The sequence below is a fragment of the Aspergillus ibericus genome (genome assembly GCF_003184845.1).
Source record: "Aspergillus ibericus CBS 121593 unplaced genomic scaffold BO80scaffold_11, whole genome shotgun sequence".
NCBI classification, from domain to species: Eukaryota; Fungi; Ascomycota; class Eurotiomycetes; order Eurotiales; family Aspergillaceae; genus Aspergillus; species Aspergillus ibericus.
In genome coordinates this window covers 625,281-637,880 of record NW_020292109.1, presented here as the reverse complement: position 1 = coordinate 637,880, position 12,600 = coordinate 625,281, and the positions used below count along the sequence as shown (strand labels likewise).

Here is a 12,600-nt window from a genome sequence, read left to right as displayed (position 1 = left end):
CGACTGGAGTGTGATCGCGGCACTGATCGCAGAAATCCTCACTTATAATGGCGAGGAGAGGTGCTATGGTAAGTAAATCGTACATAATCCTCTTAGAAACCATGGCTCATACAGATCCCTTTCAGTGACATCGCTGATGAAACCATCTCGCATGGAGAACAGTACCAATTCATGTCTCTGCAATCCATTAGCAGGCCCCATTCTGCGATACTGCTATCGCCTCTGAAAGCGCCCCATGCTATCGGCCCATCCTGGCCGCTGATTGTTCCTCCTTGTGGGAGACTGGGATTCTTACACCCTCTTGTTGGACTTTGAATCGATCCAGAGCTCAGTAGGTGCCCCATCTTCTTATTCTTTCACTTGACTGAACACGAACTCAATGTGCTAACTCTCATCTACAGCTCCTGCCTGGCATTGGACGACCACTAGGAGAAATGGGCAGCACTACAGATGTGGAAACCCGCATGCTCTGACCAAACAATCAAAAAAGCAGGATTGGGGCATCAGTGTGAGCAGATCCCAGATACGATCGTACATCGATTCTAACCTGCTTTCCAGGCCTGTACCGTTATATCTCACCAGCGCCTACCAACCGACCAGGGAGCCGCGCTCGCCTACTTTATGAACAACGCCACACACTGGTCAAGCTATTTTATCAGCCTGTCAAATCATCCAAGTATTTCATGCCGAAAACCAAGTCCACCAGGCGAAATGTTCGACTCTGTCGTGAGAGAACTTCTTCTCGACCTCTCCTTGTACCCAACGAAATGATGTGACACCATATCTCCGGGGAGAGTGCAAAGGAGCCGGGGAAACGGTAACTTTCTACTGAATCGCGGGCGCGACTATGCCAATCTATCAACATATATATGGCTCTAGTTCAGAGCCCAGCGCCGTCCCTGCAGCGATTTACACCCCGTTGCACCATCCCATAGAACCATCTTCCTCGGTGGACCTGGTGTACTTGACATGTCTACGACACGACTCCTGAGATCCCAGAAGAAACTGTCACATCCGGCCAGCACATGTTGTCACCCTCCTAATGATCCGCCCAACTGGCCAGCAATACAATGGCTCTAACGGTGGCTGGTTGCCGGCATACTTCCTCTCAAAAACTACGGTGACAGCTTGCAATTGATCGCATTAAGCAAAACCAATCTAGTGTCCTTTATACCTTCGGAACAAAGGATCATCAACCTCTCCTGTTCACAATGTAACTTAGGACAGACCTTCCTTATTTCCGACGGTGGCGAGACGAGTGGATGGTCCCTCTGGTCTTAACAGACTCAGCATACCGCAGTACCAAAACTTTGAGAGATTTTCATAAAATATTCGGGGCGTGTGGCAATTGACATCGTCAATGCCCATCTGCGGTGTCATCGGGCACTTCCTCACTTACCGAAATTGATTGCACGCTGAAAGCACGTTATTTTCACTACCACATCTCAACTTGGCCATTGGGATGACCGTCTGTGACTTGCGCCTTCTATGATGCCGTCTGCGGCGCGAGCAAGACATGGATCGACGCCCTCCCATCCCATATATAGCTCGCTCCTGGATAATAAATGGATCCTTGAAACCAAGGAGCTTTTATCCACCATGCCCTTCTGGAAGCTCCTCGTTATTACACCTTTCTCGCTCAATCGCGATCATTTATTCACTTGTCGGTTCCCTTGGCTCGGCTCGAACAGCACCACCACAGCGCGTGTTCAGACCGCGATCTGGAGGACAGAAAGTGAGATGCACGCTCAGATCAATTCTACAACACATGATTGGCTCTGTCTTAAGTCAATCTTTGCAGCAACAGACAGTAGCGAGGGTATACAGCGATACCCTCCATGCCCTAGGCAGCTGCGAGGAAGGTGTGCAGCCTTTGTAATCCAGCCCAGAGAGACCCAGAATGAAAGATACTGCCAAATGCAATGAAGTCACATTTCATGGGTTGTTTTCCCGAGATTCTACATATCTGGGAGCAAGTTCCATGAAGAGGTTGCGACGGAGAAGATTATGCAACCCCATGGTGCAGTTTTTGGGCTTCGGATATGGACCAGCAAAATACATTTCCTGTTCCAGACCGATCCTGATCGCCATCTGATGAATTGGCCTGGATTGTGCTCCACACTACGGATGCGATCATTGGCTATCGACCCTCCTGATTTTGATCAACAAGCCGGTTCTGATAGAGTACGCCGACGCCCTCCTCTATACATATTACCTGCGCCTTCTTGCGACGCCATCCCTAATGGTCCATATTACACCTTGCTTCTACGCCTATCACGGACAATTCGAACCTGGCAAAATTGTTGGCCACACATCCACGATGAGATACTCTCATCCTCTGGTCAACATTCACCTAGAGCTTTATCCGGCGGTTAGCAAGTTTTTTTTTGAAAACAGTCTTCAAATTCTCCGTCTTGTATTAAGACTTCGATGTTCCAGTGGGTTCTACTATTGCTGTCCCGAGCCGAAGATTCTGCAAGTGGTCTGCAGCTGCGGCCAGCTGCTCTCGGGAAACCTGATCCTCCCACTGACTTTCGCAACATGGCACATATCGCATTTCCAACTCCGGTGGCACTTCGAATTATCAGTGGTCTTGGAGGCGCAGGGGTGGTTATGTCCGGTGGAGTGGCGGCACATCATTACGCTGGATTGCACCACACAACTGATGCTTGTCCCCTGCCGATTTCTTCACATTGGCGCTTTATTCCGGCATAATATAGATCTGTTGGTGATTGTGGAGATGTCAATGACATTTCTTCTGCACAAGGTCGGATTCTCGAACAGCACCGAACTGTTTGCCCGAACGGACAGCTATACTTTCATCTCACATGGGGTTATATTATCAATCACCGTATTCTGCTTCCTGGAAATGGTATCCCTATCGGAGCCGCTGATCGTTTCGATGAAAGGGAAATTTTATCACAGACATCCTATGGCTGGACTTGACGGGACTTTTACAGATCTGGAACGTCTGTGACACGGCATAGTGTTCCACAACTAGTGAGCGGAGTGAATTAAGGCGAAAAACGGAGGTGGAGAAGCAGCCCTCCAGGCAGACTTGGACTATGCCAACTCGAGCAGTACTTTTCATTGCCTTACGCCTTTGCTTGGATACAACCGTCATGAAGTGGGAGGAAATTATGCTCTTTCCCTTTCTGAATCCGATTATTATCCGCTACAGTTATACCAATTTCGAAACGGCTGTTGTTTATCACGAGATATTCATCACAATCCGTCATATCACGGAGGATCTAGGACTAATCTCCGGCACATCGTCGACGTGAAGTGGTGGTCAGCAATCCAGGCTGCCTGACCAACGCAATGCGGGCATTCTTTATTCGACTATCCCATGTGTGAAGTTGTCACATGCCCTGCATCCCAGACGACTATGAACTTCCGGGTTCAGCCTATGCGATGAAGGGGTTTGGGCCAGGGAAACCCTATGGTTTGGGGTATCATATTCTGTTCCCAGGCTTCACAAAGCTACACCATTGCTCCACTACCACGAAGTATCTAGGGCAAGATTGGCAAGCCGATATTGTCATGCTTTCAGGATGACAGTACTGGTGGTTCGACATCGACCCCCACCTACCTTCCTGTCCTCTTCTCATGAACCGATGACACATGGACGACGGGAAACTGAGACGCATACCGAGGTGGTGATCTCTACTGTCTACGGCAAGGAGACAACCTGTACGATTCCTTCTATATCACGTCAAGAGGTTACACGCACCTGCCACTATAACGCCTATAGGTGCTATGTGGTTAGCTGCATAGGATCGATAACCAGCCACGCAGAGGCGAGCTATCGAAGCCGACCAATTCGGTTTGAAACTTGATCTACTTCTACTCATCCATCCGGTGGTCGCAGAGATCATCTACGCAAACGGGGGAAAAGGGTTCCTGGGTACATTTTCTCGCGTTTCCGGGAAAACCAACATCGAACCTCCTGCCCTGTCTGGGCCATTGTCCCGGCGGTAGTAATTAGCGGCAATCCCAAATTTCGTGACGGTTCCTGGATCACCTCACAGGACCAGGGAGACAGACTGGATATGCTGATCCAGTCACTAATACAGATATGGGTTCACAGCACGCAGGGAGTATCTATTGAGATAGCTCGCATATGATACCTGTCACCCTTCCACAGCTTGCCCCATATCACGCCGCCAAGAAGGATTAATGGGGCTTTTGTATATCAGATATCGCGTGGCTATATATGTCATTCCACGCGACTCAGTTGATCCTTTTCGATATTGGGCGGACATTACAAACGCCAACTAGCCTTGCATGTCTTCAATCGCTCAACTTCCGGCACCCCAATGACGAGCCATCCACCAAATCCTAGGTCGCTCCAAGGAAAGCCTGAGCCTGTCTCCGAGCTTGTGTGGTTATACCCTGGCCAACAATCATTGGCAGCTCATCAAAGCCGGCACTTATTGGAAGGATTCTCACACTGGAATGAAAAGGAATACGTCCTTGGTGCGGGGTCAAATTAACCCGCAACGCGTCCATATCAACTATTCCGATTAGGACTCACACTTTCGGTCGCTGGGTTCTACATGAGAACGTGGACGACCCTATGTCTGGACCAAGCTATTTCTGGTCCAAAACCACTCGATCCACAAGCTGTGGATTTCAGCACCTGCCATAAAACTGAAGTCACTTACTCCGAGTAGCTTCCACATCCTTCTGTTATGGTGAGAAGAAGCAAGGCACTGCTGGCGTGGCAACTCTAGTCGCCGACTTCGGCACCCAGCTTTGAAGCCCTCTCCGCTATGCGACTCTACGGAATGGGAAGGAACATCAGGCTTGTCTTCACTGCATGATGAAGGGAAACGATAACGTCGGATTCCGATCCTGCACAGTTCGGTTGGGGATACAGAATCGAGAGCCGAATGAAGCCAACACCTAATTAGAGCTTTTGGTGGACGATAGTTTTCAGGCCAGCATTCCTCAAACCATCAGCCCGGGGGACTTCGAAAGGCAGCCATAAAGAGGCATCTCCAATGTGTTCTGGTCCTGCACGCAATCAACAAGAGGGAGTCCTTATCGCCACGCTGTCTGTCGTTTTGACACAATACCGAGCAGTTTCACCTGACCAGACTGGATGCTCCGGGAACATTTTTCTGGACAGTGTTTGTGAGGTATCAACGGCTTCCATCTAATTGCGTTCTACATTCCTGGGGTGATGGAATATGCCCAAGGAATTATAATAGGGGTCGACTTTAGAACCACGGCCACAGGTAAGACTTTCCTTCATTTATACCGTTCGAGAGGGAGTACTAATTACTTGGGCCAGGCTATTGAGATCCTCCTCAAACTATGTCATCTTCATCGACATCATGCCGAGCCCATGTCAGAGGTCAGCTTATTTCACGTGACTGGCCAGGAATTAACACTATCTAATATCGAATCCTTTTCGCTGAAAAACGTCGTTTCTTTTAATTGTCTCTTGTTCTTTTTTGTACCCCTTCTCAATCTCCCTTTTTAATTCATTTTTGATTCGTTTGTCTGTCTGTGCAACAAACAGAAGAAGCACAGTTCCGGGAGTTGAAAGCTACAACGAATGGTCAAAGACATCGACAGTATGTTCGGAATGCTTGACCGTGACAGGCTTCAAAAGCACCTATTTCCGGCCTGATCCGAGGAAGGAATATTCGTTCGCTGGTGTGGACAGAAGGAGAATTTCTTCAACGACATTGATCTTCCCCCCAACGTGACGGACTGAAACAACCCGCCTCTCCTTGGGCACATTACACACTGCATGCTGAAGGTCGAACATGCTACGTAGGTTTCCCCCCTCCCCCCGCAATCCCTTGAGCAATGCTAACCATCTCGCAGGGGGTCATCTTCGCCTATGGCCTGACAGATTCCTCATACTCCCAAGGCGGGAGATCAACATGTACCATATCTTCCTAACCGCGACGAGTGGAAGTTGATACAGACCTTCATTGGCTGGCTACTACAACATCTCGTGCAGAGGCATCCGCAAAGAATATCGACATTCTTGCACTAGATTGCGCACAGCATAAGACTTCCTGTGCTGTGTCTTTCAGTTGTATACTCACTCAGTTTACATCAGGGCGACAGCTATGCCAACAATATAACCCCTTAGCACAAAGGCTCTACAATCCCACCCTTCAAGACGTGGACCGACCTTCTGCAACGAATCAAATGCTTTGGCTGCATCCCGACACACCAGTCTCTAACCTACGTCTCCGTCTACGTATACGTACACACGGCGAGCCAACCCCTAAACGGAATGATATCTTCCTTCCACCCCCAACCCACCTCTCACTCCTTCTCCTTTCGCCGATACGTCCGCTTCCACTTCCTCCTCAAGCGTAATCCAGCCTCTGGTATTCAAACCCCAGAGACGAGAAACAGTACCCTGCCAGACATGAACATCGACACCCTGGACGCACCCCAAGTATAAACCCATCTACACGACATGCCATAAACACTCTGAGTCATTCAGCCAAGATAACAGATGACACACATCAGGCTACCAAGCATCCTACAAAGAAACCTGCCAACTCTACTTCCCTACAATATCTACCCCACCTATCTTCAACAACGATATACACACGGAGTCAACCCAGACTAACCATCGTACCTTATCTCATCTCCTCCCTCGACCCCAACCCCATTGTATCCAGTTCCCATATTCCACCTACATCACCCCACCCTACCTATACCCTTACCCAACACTACATCTATACCCACCATTGTAGATCCAATGGCCCATACATTATGTTCTGGCCTTCATATCATACGATGTCATCTATTCTCGAACGATACACAGCTCAACCACGAGAAAAAGAAGCGTCATTCGCTTCGGTCTAGGCACGTGATCGTCTTGAGAGGACCGTGTTGGATCGTTCCCTTTCTTTCTAGTGCAGAAGTGTGCTGTGGGGGTGTTGATGCCTGAGGCCAGGATCCTGATTGAAAGGCATTGGTTTCGGTTTCATGGGGTGGAAAATCCCGTGTGAGGGTTTGGGCGGTTTGTCACGTTTTACGAGATGAATGGTTGGTCTTGTAATTGGGTATAATGAGGTGTCGATGGACAGTGGATGTTTATTGTGTGTTCTCATCTGGAAGGTTAGATTGCCTGGGCGAGAGGGATGGTGGTCTTGGTGGTGTACTAAGACCAGGGTGGAATTACGTTTACATGGAGGGTATACTCGAAATTGATTGGATAATCTATGACAACCAAAACAAAACGGAACGAAAATCGACCAAGGTATCTCAACTGCTGAAATCCGCGCGCTCAAAGGTCCACCTGAAGACGCCATCTGGCTGACAAACAACAAACAAATCAAGCCAATTGATGGAAAGGGCAAGACTAATCAAACGTCTAAACAACAATCAATAAAACAAACAACGCCATAAGCCAATAGTGTCGTAATCATGATCAGCTGGTGTCTACAACCCCCTGAGCAAACTCCCCTCCGCGAACGGATTCTCCGGTGACATGTCTAGCATCGGTTTCGTTGCGTTGCGATCTCCGGTCGCTACTCCATGGCCCACCGGAGGTCCCTGTGGAGATGCGACCGGGATAGATCGCGCCAGAAGACTGTTAGGGATGAACGGCCCGTCTGGAGAGCGGATATTCTCCACGTCTGTGGGAGAAGTTGGTGCCGTGTGGTGGTATCGCTGCTGATTGTTGATGCTGCGGGCGGTGTTGGATCGGTTCCGAGTGCGGACTTCTGGGGCGGCCGGCTCAGGCGGCACCTGCGGTCTTCGCCAGGTTGTCGCGGACGGAATTTGAATCCCGCCTGGTGCGTCCACACTCGTGGCTGCGTCGATTAGGGGCAATCCGGGTTCGACGGCCACGCCGCGGCCTTTGCGAATGTGTTGTGGCGGTTCTTGGTAGACAGGAGTGAGATCGACGAGGGGTTTGGTTCGCATGGACTGAGTCCGTCGCATGAGATTCGGATCCGGTCCATGGGTGGAGGTCATGGTGTTGGTGCGGCTGGGGCGGCGCGAGCCCATGGTGCCGACGAGGCCTTGCTTGAGAAGTTCTTCATTCTCAAGCTTCTCTTGCTCTTCCCGTTCTTTCATGGCACGCTGGCGCATGGTGTAGGTCCGTCCAAGAAGGCCGGATGCCGAAAATGGAGCCTCATCGGACGATGAGCCCGCAGCTAGGTCGGACTCGCCGGTGAGCAGCTTGGGGAATGAGGTCGGTGGAGGCCCGCGCTCCCGCGTGCTCTTTTTGTGTGAGAAGAGTTCCTTGGTCTTCGTGGACCGGGTGCGTTCGAGGGCGGGCAATGGTTGGACCTCGTTGGCAGGTTCCTCGAACGGATTTAGCAGTGGCTTTGGTGGGCTCTTTCCAGTGGCCTCATCGGCGTGCCCTTCGGCTTCAGGCTGACCCGCCCCCAGCTTAGTAACCAGGTACCAGCTGCGCCATGTTTGGACAGCTCGGTACCACCCGTCCGCGATGTCTCGGTCGTTGGTGGAGAAAAAGTGGACAAAGTTCTCGGTTGTGAGGAACATGTTTGATTTCTGCTGGCTCTTGACCGCCTGGCAAAACTTCTTGGGTGGCTTCACATTATTCGCAAGATAGCTGGCTGTAGGAGAGTAGATGTCGAAATCAGAAAGGTGGCACGCGTTGGTCGACTCTTGAGCATTCTCCTTCTTGGAGACGGCCACTTGGCCATCTGACCGGAGGGTAACATAGCGCTTATCCCACTTGCGAGGCCGTTGCGAGTAGTACATATGGAAGGTGACATCCGCGGGTTGTCCGAGTGAAACGTTCTGCCCATCGAGCAGGGTCAACGCATCGAGACTGGCGGCAGGCACAACAATCAATGTGTTTTGCTCGTCATGAGTCCACGAATTCAGCACATCCCGTACGAATTCGTAGCGGCGCAACGGCCGCTCCAGTCCTAGTTCAGTGAAGGATTCCATCAGGATGAACTTTTCCGGGTCCACTCCCGCAGCCATCTGCGCCAACGCCGCTGACACAATGTCTTGAGCGGACGTCGACGGCGTGACACAAATTCTCAGAGACTCTTTTCTGTATTGGACGAGAACCCGGCGCTCGCGCGCATTGACTGCCGAGACAGGAGCATCAAACCCGGGGAACTGTGCTGGCACGTTGGTGTCAATTGCACTGATCAGCGGCGCATCGCCGTGCACATTTCCCCTGGGTAGCGACGGTTTGATCGCGTCACTGAGGGACTGGCGCCTCGGTTCATTGCTCGCGCGACGACTCGCGGGAGCGCTTGCGTTTGTGCGCCCTTGATATTCGGGGTCCTTCCGCGGACGACGATTCGAACGATCTTCCAACTTGTCGGCCGACCTGTCCCGTGTCGCCGACCTCGACTGACTTGCAGGCATTGAACCCTTGATTTCTCCGCCGGTCAACCGTTCCATCGCATTCTGGCGGTGTTTTTCGCGCTCAGCCTCGTCGTCCTCGTCGGTCCCCTGGGGCCGTCTCTCGCGCGACGCCAGTCGGACAGCCAGCTTGTTTCGCATTCGCACCATCTCCGCGCCCTCTGAGTCTTGGAAGTGTGGGTGAACAGGGTCGTTGCCATTATCCACCGATGCTTTATACCCCGGGGGATGCGCTGGGACAGGGGGCTGGGATTCGACCTCATGCGCAGCGGGAGCCCTGCGACGGTATCGCGACATGCTCCGCTGGATAGTACCGGAGGCATTGGGGTGGGTTGTATTGTCCCGCGACGGCGACGCGGATGCGACTGGCGGGATTGAAAGCGGCGGGAGGGGGCTGGCCTCCGGTGGCTGTTTCGCAGCGGCTTTCCTCACCGAGCGGTAACGGGAAAATTTCATGGGCGCGGGGTGCTGGCCAGCAACCACATTATCCTGCTTTTCCATAGCCATGGCTGTGCACGTTGCTGGATTTATAGATGTCTCGGTAGGGTGCCACCGATTAGAAAGGCGCATCAAATTTGCATGCGACAGTGCAAAGTGAAATTCTTCAATTGTTGGTCCCCTGCTGGCGCAGTAAAACCGGTTTTATGCTTCTTTAGCCCGTTTTTCTTTTTCCTGACGTAGCGGCCCTTTCAAAAGGTTATTGCGGGTGTGGATAAAGTATCCGGAGTAGAGATTGGAATATGGCAGCAGCGCAGAGGGCGGTCACGGAAGAAAATCACAGGACAGGCGAATTGCATGCTCGTTGGTGAGGGACAACACAAGGGAGGAATTGGATCAAATAATGGGGGGTCGCGTGTCTCCACCCCCTAAAGGTTGCAGACATGTTTCACAGGGATACGATCGTTTGGTGCACTTGAGGACCCTCAACCAGTGAAAAATCGGCCAAGGGAAAGGGGGAAGGAATGGTGAATGCAAGATTCAGGGATCTGGGCTGTAGAACACGATCACCGTCACGATGTGTGTGGGTTGTGGAGACTGGAGAGAGCAAAGGGTCCAGGTGGTTCGGTGGAGGGTTGGATGGGTTTAATTTTAACGGTGGAGGCTAGTGACCTGACCAAGACCGAGTAGGTTAGCGCTGGACTGTGCCTGAGAGAAGAATGGAGACGGCGTCGATGGACGCCTGCAGCGCACCCACCTGCTGCTGTTAGAGTTGCGGTTGTTGGAGGGATGCTGCATGCATGCAAGGGGGGTTGGGGAGGGAATGCATGAGCCAAGATTAGCTCTAGTGGAGAGGGGGAGAAGCGAAAAGAGCCAGCAATGGGAGACGGGAGTGGAAAAGCGAGACGAAAGCCAGACGAAAGCCGTGGCGGTGGGTGGCGGCCAGCAGAATTCCTCCGCCTCTAAAATGGGATCCCGCGCGGAGTCCCGTGGCTGGCAGCTGCCGCCCGAATATGACAGGCCCAATTGGAGATTTGTCGTCAATCATTCAATCATTATTGATGGAAGTGTCTATAAATATTTGACTTTGATGTTACCTCGCCGATTTCCAGGAACTCGCCACACCTCTCTACGGAGTACATCTTCGGGGATCTACATGCCACGGCCATCGACTATCCAACAGCCACACCACACCCTAGCTGAAACCAATCCCTTCCGAGATTATCATCGTCTGTTTCATTGCTGCTTTCAGGGACAAGCATTATCGCCATCTCCCTACTAAACAATCTCTGCAGGATAGACTTTTTTGCATGCCATCCTCTACAAGTTCATCCGTAGCCCTGATCTTCCCAACTTTATCCCATTTAATGCTTGTACGCGCCCAAGTGTTTCCGCCTGTGTTCGAGCGTAAGTCTTCAGTATGCGCAATCGACGATCCCAATAAGGGGCACTTACCACCACGATACAAAGTCGACCGTCCGGACATCAATCCCGAGGTCCTTCAATTCCTGGGTCGACAGGTGCGTGTCGTAGGGCCGCTGGACGCTCGCGTTCGGGTCATTCCCTTGCTTGTTCCTGACCATCCCCACCAGGGACAGTCCGAGCACGTCCGCCAGCTTCTCACAGATCTCGTACTTGGTCATCCGATCCTCTGATGAGAACTGCAGGATCTTGGGTAGCTCACGCAGGCGCTGTCGCTCCTTGACATACTTGATTACCAGGTCGCGACACACCCGTGCGACATCCTCAGTGTTAGTGGGATAGCGCTGGGCCCAATCGTCCATGGTGATCCCCGCGTTCTCATCTTGGGACCTGTACACCGCATCTACCAAAGTGTTGACGGCACTCTCGGAATTCTCCTTGGCAGTGCCGTACAGCACAGGCACCCGTAACACCACCCCTAGCCCGGACTCCTTGGTAGCCTCCAGCACGGCCACCTCACCATCCCGCTTGAACTGTCCGTAGAGGTTGGGCGGGTTCGTCGTCGCATCGGCAGCGTAGGGAGCCTCTCCCTCTTTACCGGGAAAGACGTAATCGGTCGAAATGTAGACCAGAAAGGCACCGCGGCGCGCGGTCTCTTCTGCGAGAGTGCGGGTGGCGTCGACGTTGACCCGACGCGCTTGGTCCGGGTTCTTGTCACACAGGTCGGGAAAACGGTTTGCGGCACCTAGACGGAACGGTCAGTGTCAGGTATGCAGACCGGCTGCATTTTCAAGCAGAAGGTGGCGTACAATGGATGACAATTTGAGGCCTGCATTGGCACGGTATCAGTCAGTCGTTGACAACATAGATCGAGAATAGATGAGGCCGTTGGTTGAGGATTATTACTTCGCTTCGTCCAGCAGATTCTTAATGTCCTCCTCCTTTTCCAGGTCGGCCTTCTGTATCGTCGGCGGTATGGCTCGCGAAAAGCCTTGACCGACGACCAAACAGCCGGAGTGCTTGAAGGTGTTGAAGACCTGCCGGCCTAGAAGGCCGGTGGCGCCAGTTACGAGGACAGTGGTCGACATGTTTCCAATTTGCGTCTCAGCAGAGAACATGGTGGGAGAGATGGGAGGAGGTTATGACGCGCTGAAGATATTCTGGTCAACTGCGGGGCACCTCATGACGTAACGATGGTCTTACTGGAGCTCTGGGTGGATGTTTGGGTGGATGTCTGGGCGTGTCTTTCACGGTGAGCTGATCGGGAGGAAGAACAAGCACAGCGTCATGGAGGCACCTCGATTGCAGCAGGACTTGAGGGGATTCCGATAGCGCTGCATCAATTGCGGCTTGGCGCTCGCTGGCTGCCATTGGTCGTTGCCTGTTTGGGTAACGAGACGG

At 52.0% G+C, this 12,600-nt stretch overlaps 3 protein-coding genes across 3 annotated transcripts; 1 reads left to right on the top strand and 2 right to left on the bottom strand.

Annotated features, from left to right (window-relative positions):
• The first annotated feature begins 2,061 nt into the window (after positions 1-2,061).
• On the top strand, positions 2,062-3,266 carry BO80DRAFT_24491 (uncharacterized protein). Its single transcript, XM_025714584.1, has one exon. The coding sequence runs from the start codon at positions 2,243-2,245 to the stop codon at positions 2,975-2,977; it is 735 nt and encodes a 244-aa protein (XP_025577376.1). The 5' UTR covers positions 2,062-2,242; the 3' UTR covers positions 2,978-3,266.
• Positions 3,267-7,425: 4,159 nt separating this feature from the next.
• Positions 7,426-9,846, bottom strand: BO80DRAFT_433326 (uncharacterized protein; the record flags this gene model as incomplete). The annotated part of the gene is made up of 1 exon (XM_025720821.1): positions 7,426-9,846. One exon carries the CDS (start codon positions 9,844-9,846, stop codon positions 7,426-7,428), a length of 2,421 nt encoding a protein of 806 aa, XP_025577375.1.
• Positions 9,847-10,857: 1,011 nt separating this feature from the next.
• Positions 10,858-12,519, bottom strand: BO80DRAFT_423487 (dTDP-4-dehydrorhamnose reductase family protein). The gene is made up of 5 exons (XM_025719067.1): positions 12,403-12,519; positions 12,106-12,348; positions 12,009-12,028; positions 11,233-11,944; positions 10,858-11,172 (listed from the first exon to the last, which is right to left on the bottom strand). Exons 2-5 carry the CDS (start codon positions 12,315-12,317, stop codon positions 11,142-11,144), a joined length of 975 nt encoding a protein of 324 aa, XP_025577374.1. The 5' UTR covers positions 12,318-12,348; positions 12,403-12,519; the 3' UTR covers positions 10,858-11,141.
• Positions 12,520-12,600: the final 81 nt, after the last annotated feature.

What these genes read in the sequence shown, in the direction of transcription:
- BO80DRAFT_24491 (XM_025714584.1), top strand. Translation starts at nt 2,243, where the DNA reads ATGGTCCATATTACACCTTGCTTCTACGCCTATCACGGACAATTCGAA.
- BO80DRAFT_423487 (XM_025719067.1), bottom strand. Translation starts at nt 12,317, where the DNA reads ATGTTCTCTGCTGAGACGCAAATTGGAAACATGTCGACCACTGTCCTC. An exon ending in GCCTCAAATTGTCATCCATT is followed by an intron (nt 11,945 to 12,008) that starts GTACGCCACCTT and finishes CGTTCCGTCTAG; the next exon opens with GTGCCGCAAACCGTTTTCCC. An exon ending in GTCGACTTTGTATCGTGGTG is followed by an intron (nt 11,173 to 11,232) that starts GTAAGTGCCCCT and finishes GCTCGAACACAG; the next exon opens with GCGGAAACACTTGGGCGCGT.